Source organism: Oncorhynchus masou, chromosome 16, assembly GCF_036934945.1.
Source record: "Oncorhynchus masou masou isolate Uvic2021 chromosome 16, UVic_Omas_1.1, whole genome shotgun sequence".
NCBI classification, from domain to species: Eukaryota; Metazoa; Chordata; class Actinopteri; order Salmoniformes; family Salmonidae; genus Oncorhynchus; species Oncorhynchus masou.
Window position 1 is genome coordinate 41,519,375 of NC_088227.1, and position 6,250 is coordinate 41,525,624.

The 6,250-nt window shown below is 40.8% G+C and overlaps 1 protein-coding gene across 1 annotated transcript in view; it reads left to right on the forward strand.

Moving 5' to 3' along the window:
- The window catches only part of syndig1l (synapse differentiation inducing 1-like), an 82,445-nt gene extending 76,469 nt beyond the window's left edge, over nt 1-5,976 (forward strand). The window contains exon 3 of the mRNA XM_064991688.1: nt 5,246-5,976. Coding sequence (XP_064847760.1) covers nt 5,246-5,404 — 159 coding nt within the window. The 3' untranslated portion in view covers nt 5,405-5,976. The remainder of the gene's footprint in view (nt 1-5,245) is intronic.
- Nucleotides 5,977-6,250: the final 274 nt, after the last annotated feature.

The window sequence follows — 6,250 nt, forward strand, 5'->3', positions numbered from 1 at the left end:
CTACGTCCCTCTAAGCCTGACACTCAGCATTTTAAGTCTGTCCACAGGGAGACCAGCCTCACGCTACAACATAATTATGAATCTGAAGCCGAGCTACGGATTGATTAATCATTTACATGCTGTTTAAGAAACGGCTTCATTAAAGAAATTCAATTAGGGCCTTTATTGTGTGGGTCCACTGCCCTTCAACATTGATCAGTCCCCTGTCTGTCTGTGTGCGTTTGTGTGTGTCTGTGTGTGTGTTTGTGTTTGCGTGTGTGTGTGTGTGTGTGTGTGTATGTAGACCAAATAAAGATATCTGCTGTCACATTAAAACTCTGTCTAAAAACCCCTAGAGTCTATTGGTCGCACCGGTGCGTCAATCCCTATCAAAATTCATCAGTTTCGCCTCCCGATTGGCACAGCGGTCTAAGGCACTGCATTGCAGTGTTGCGGTGTCACTACACCCTGGGGTTTGAGATTGACAGGACAGAATTTGGCCAAAATTGACCGCAGATTTTTTATGACCCAGTTTTTTTTTCCTCAGCAAAATCATTTGCCCACAACTTTCACTTTCTATGCCAGGGTTTATAGGAAGATATAACCATGAGCTTCAGTAGCATCACATCTGGGGCCATGATCTAATGACCTCATGTTACCTCATAATAAATCAACAGGCTGACAGGCTTTAGTTCTCCAGCGTGATAATTCATTGTTTCCATCCTTACACATTATTCACTGACTGCATTATCAAGGCTAACACATTATTCGCCGACTGCATTATCAGGGCTAACACATTATTCGCTGACTGCATTATCAGGGCTAACACATTATTCGCCGACTGCATTATCAGGGCTAACACATTATTTGTTGAATGCATTATCGGGGCTGACACATTATTTGCTGACTGCATTATCAGGGCTAACACATTATTCACTGACTGCATTATCAGGGCTAACACATTATTCGCTAACTGCATCATAAGGGCTAACACATTATTCGCTAACTGCATTATCAGGGCTAACACATTATTCGCTGACTGCATTGTCAGGGCTAACACATTATTCGCTGACTGCGTTCTCAGGGCTAACACATTATTCGCCGACTGCATTATCGGGGCTAACACATTATTCACCGACTGCATTATCAGGGCTGACACATTATTCGCTGACTGCATTATCGGGGCTACACATTATTCGATGACTGCATTATCAGGGCTAACACATTATTTGCTAACTGCATTATAAGGGCTAACACATTATTCGCAACTGCATTATAAGGGATAACCATTATTCGCTGACTGCATTATCGGGGCTAACACATTATTCGCCAAATGCATTATCAGGGCTGACACATTATTTGCTGACTGCATTATCGGGGCTACACATTATTCGATGACTGCATTATCAGGGCTAACACATTATTCGATGACTGCATTATCGGGGCTAACACATTATTCACTGACTGCATTATCATGGCTAACACATGATTTGCTGACTGCATCGTCAGGGCTAACACATGATTCGCTGACTGCATTATCAGGGCTAACACATGATTAGCTGACTGCATTATCAGGGCAAACACATTATTCACTGACTGCATTATCAGGGCTAACACATTATTCTCTGACTGCATTATCAGGGCTAACACATTATTCACCAACTGCATTATCAGGGCTAGCACATTATTCGTTGACTGCTTTTTTTTCATACATCAAATGTGTTGAGAGCCAGAAGACCAAACTCCACTTGTATTGGTCAGTAAGCACTACACCCAACGAAGCTAATAGAAGAATATAAGAGTCGTGGCATACAAAATCAACTAAAAAAAACAACTCAAAAGTATGGTTCTAAAACACAAATGAAAAGTTCAACTTTAGACAGCCAACTAATTCCACTGATGGAAGTGAAGATACAACATTTATTTTCAGCTTTCAGGAAGTGAATTCTAACTGTTCAGGAAGGGAATTCTAACTGTTCAGGAAGGGAATTCTAACTGTTCTGGAAGGGAATTCTAACTGTTCTGGAAGGGAATTCTAACTGTTCAGGAAGGGAATTCTAACTGTTCAGGAAGGGAATTCTAACTGTTCAGGAAGGGAATTCTAACTGTTCTGGAAGGGAATTCTAACTAACATGGGTATTTTATTTTAAAGAACCGTTAGGTTATTTCTATGCCTTGGCATAGATTCTACAAGTGTCTGGAACACAATAGGAGGGAAGCAACACTGACAATCTAACATTCTAACATTCTATGTGTTCTGTCAGTCTACCGTTCTAACATTCTATGTGTTCTGTCAGTCTAACATTCTATGTGTTCTGTCAGTCTAACATTCTATGTGTTCTGTCAGTCTACCGTTCTAACATTCTATGTGTTCTGTCAGTCTAACATTCGATGTGTTCTGTCAGTCTAACATTCGATGTGTTCTGTCAGTCTACCGTTCTGTGTTCTGACAGTCTAACATTCTAACAGTCTAACATTCTATGTGTTCTGACAGTCTAACATTCTAACATTCTGTGTTCTGACAGTCTAACATTCTATGTGTTCTGACAGTCTAACGTTCTAACGGTCGATGTGTTCTGACAGTCTAACGTTCTAACGTTCTATGTGTTCTGTTAGTCTACCGTTCTAACATTCTATGTGTTCTGTCAGTCTAACATTCTAACATTCTGTGTTCTGACAGTCTACCGTTCTAACATTCTATGTGTTCTGTTAGTCTAACATTCTACATGTTCTACAGTCTAACATTCTAACATTCTATGTGTTCTGTCAGTCTAACATTCTAACATTCTATGTGTTATGTTAGTCTAACATTCTATGTGTTCTGACAGTCTAACATTCTAACATTCTATGTGTTCTGTCAGTCTAACATTCTATGTGTTCTGTCAGTCTACCATTCTAACATTCTGTGTTCTGACAGTCTAACATTCTATGTGTTCTGACAGTCTAACATTCTAACATTCTATGTGTTCTGACAGTCTAACATTCTATGTGTTCTGTCAGTCTAACATTCTAACATTCTAACATTCTATGTGTTCTGACAGTCTAACATTCTAACATTCTATGTGTTCTGTCAGTCTACCCTTCTAACATTCTATGTGTTCTGTCAGTCTACCGTTCTAACATTCTATGTGTTCTGTCAGTCTAACATTCTAACATTCTATGTGTTCTGTTAGTCTAACATTCTGTGTTCTGACAGTCTACCGTTCTAACATTCTATGTGTTCTGTCAGTCTAACATTCTAACATTCTGTGTTCTGACAGTCTACCGTTCTAACATTCTATGTGTTCTGTTAGTCTAACATTCTATGTGTTCTGTCAGTCTACCCTTCTAACATTCTATGTGTTCTGTCAGTCTAACATTCTAACATTCTATGTGTTCTGTCAGTCTAACATTCTAACATTCTATGTGTTCTGTCAGTCTAACATTCTAACATTCTATGTGTTATGTTAGTCTAACATTCTATGTGGTCTGACAGTCTAACATTCTAACATTCTATGTGTTCTGTCAGTCTAACATTCTATGTGTTCTGTCAGTCTACCATTCTGACATTCTATGTGTTCTGACAGTCTAACATTCTAACATTCTATGTGTTCTGACAGTCTAACATTCTAACATTCTATGTGTTCTGACAGTCTAACATTCTATGTGTTCTGTCAGTCTAACATTCTAACATTCTATGTGTTCTGACAGTCTACCATTCTAACATTCTATGTGTTCTGTCAGTCTAACATTCTGTGTTCTGACAGTCTACCGTTCTAACATTCTATGTGTTCTGTCAGTCTAACATTCTAACATTCTGTGTTCTGACAGTCTACCGTTCTAACATTCTATGTGTTCTGTTAGTCTAACATTCTATGTGTTCTGTCAGTCTACCCTTCTAACATTCTATGTGTTCTGCTAGTCTAACATTCTATGTGTTCTGACAGTCTAACATTCTAACATTCTATGTGTTCTGTCAGTCTAACATTCTAACATTGTATGTGTTCTGTCAGTCTAACATTCTAACATTCTATGTGTTCTGTTAGTCTAACATTCTATGTGTTCTGACAGTCCAACATTCTATGTGTTCTGTCAGTCTAACATTCTATGTGTTCTGTCAGTCTACCCTTCTAACATTCTATGTGTTCTGACAGTCTAACATTCTAACATTCTATGTGTTCTGACAGTCTAACATTCTAACATTCTATGTGTTCTGACAGTCTAACATTCTAACATTCTATGTGTTCTGTCAGTCTAACATTCTATGTGTTCTGTCAGTCTAACATTTGAACATTCTATGTGTTCTGTCAGTCTAACATTCTATGTGTTCTGACAGTCTAACATTCTAACATTCTATGTGTTCTGTCAGTCTACCGTTCTAACATTCTATGTGTTCTGTCAGTCTAACATTCTAACATTCTATGTGTTCTGTCAGTCTACCGTTCTAACATTCTATGTGTTCTGTTAGTCTAACATTCTACATGTTCTGACAGTCTAACATTCTAACATTCTATGTGTTCTGACAGTCTAACATTCTAACATTCTATGTGTTCTGACAGTCTAACATTCTAACATTCTATGTGTTCTGACAGTCTAACATTCTATGTGTTCTGACAGTCTAACATTCTAACATTCTACGTGTTCTGTCAGTCTACCGTTCTAACATTCTATGTGTTCTGTCAGTCTACCGTTCTAACATTCTATGTGTTCTGTCAGTCTAACATTCTACGTTGATGGAAAACACTGTCTCAGGCGCCAATCCAGAATCTCTTAGAAGTGTTCAATTGGGTAGAGATCTGGTAACTGAGACGGCCATGGCATATGGTTTATATCGTTTCCGTGCTCATCAGATCATTCAGTGACCGCTCGTGCCTTGCAGAGGTGGGCCATTGTCATCCTATAGCCAAATTAATGGGCAAGCTTTTTTATACATTTTTATGCTGAGCATAATGGGGTGTTAATTGCTTAGGAATTGCTCAGGAACCACAGCTGTGTGAAAGCACCTGCTTTCAATATACGTTGTAGCCTTCATTGACTCAAGTGTTTCCTTTATTTTGGCACTTACCTGTATCGCACAAGGCTTGACTACTCCTAATTGCCAGTTTTAAAATGTTATGTCCCAAGACTTGTTTAGTCCTAACTACCATTTTCACGTCTTACACCAAATGACAAGACTCCTAACTGCCATTTTTCAAACCCACAATCCATGATGAGCTTTTCCCCAGTTCTATTGTGTTTCCAAGGTGATATCTCACTCCTGTCTCTCTCCTCTGTTTCCTTCTTCCAGACCAGTAAGGCGGTGACGAAGGGTGACTTCCCGCTGGCGAGCATCGCGTCCAGGAGGGCACTGTTCCTAGCGGCCCTTTCCATCACCATCGGGACAGGGGTCTACGTTGGGGTGGTGGTGGCCCTCATCGCCTACCTCTCCAAGCCTGGACACATATAGCAGCGCCTGACCTCCCGGACCGGACCACCAGGGAAAAGCAGGACAGCTAGGCACTGTCTCTTCCTGGAATGGAACACTGCCATTGGCATGGAAACGTTTTGGGGACATATTCCTCCTTCTCCCTCCATCCCTCCGTTCTTCTCCTGGACAACCAGAGGAATCACAGAAGAGGAAAGGAAGGATGGATGGACCACCTCTCTCAATAAACACGGCTAATGCCATGTTAAAACTGCCCCTCTTCGGGACATAACAGAGCTCCTGACAATGGAAACAGTTTTTGGGGCATGTTCCTCTGTCATCCATAAATCTGTCTATCCTCCCCCTTTAGCTTCCCTACGGGTGGTCCCCGTCAGCAACGATTAGATGAACAGACTGAGAAGGGCAAGGCCGGAAGGGAGGAGGAGGAGGAGGAGAGCATGGCGAAACCAGTACAGACTGAAAACAAACATATTTCTCTGGGAAAAGTTGAGGAGAATAAAGTTCTGCCCTTCCGCTGTTCTGCTCCGTTGTCTTCACCCCCCTGTAGGGTGTTTGAACTCTGCTGTGTTCCTCCAACATTCTACAACCCATTACAGAAACAGAGACAGACATGGGGGGGGGGGGGGGACAGACATGGAAAAACATGGATGCCAATTACTGAGACTTTAGGGAATTGAGGAACTTCGCGGGGCCCCAGTGTCTGGAGGACTCAATGAAAATACAAGCTGAAACACTAAAAACCTTGAGTTCTCAGTGTCATCTGAACTTGTTGTCTATTTGGATTCCCTGCTACTGACTGACTATCACTTGTTTTTAATATACCATCAAATGCTTCTTCATTTGGCCTGGGTCAAAGGCCTAACGCTG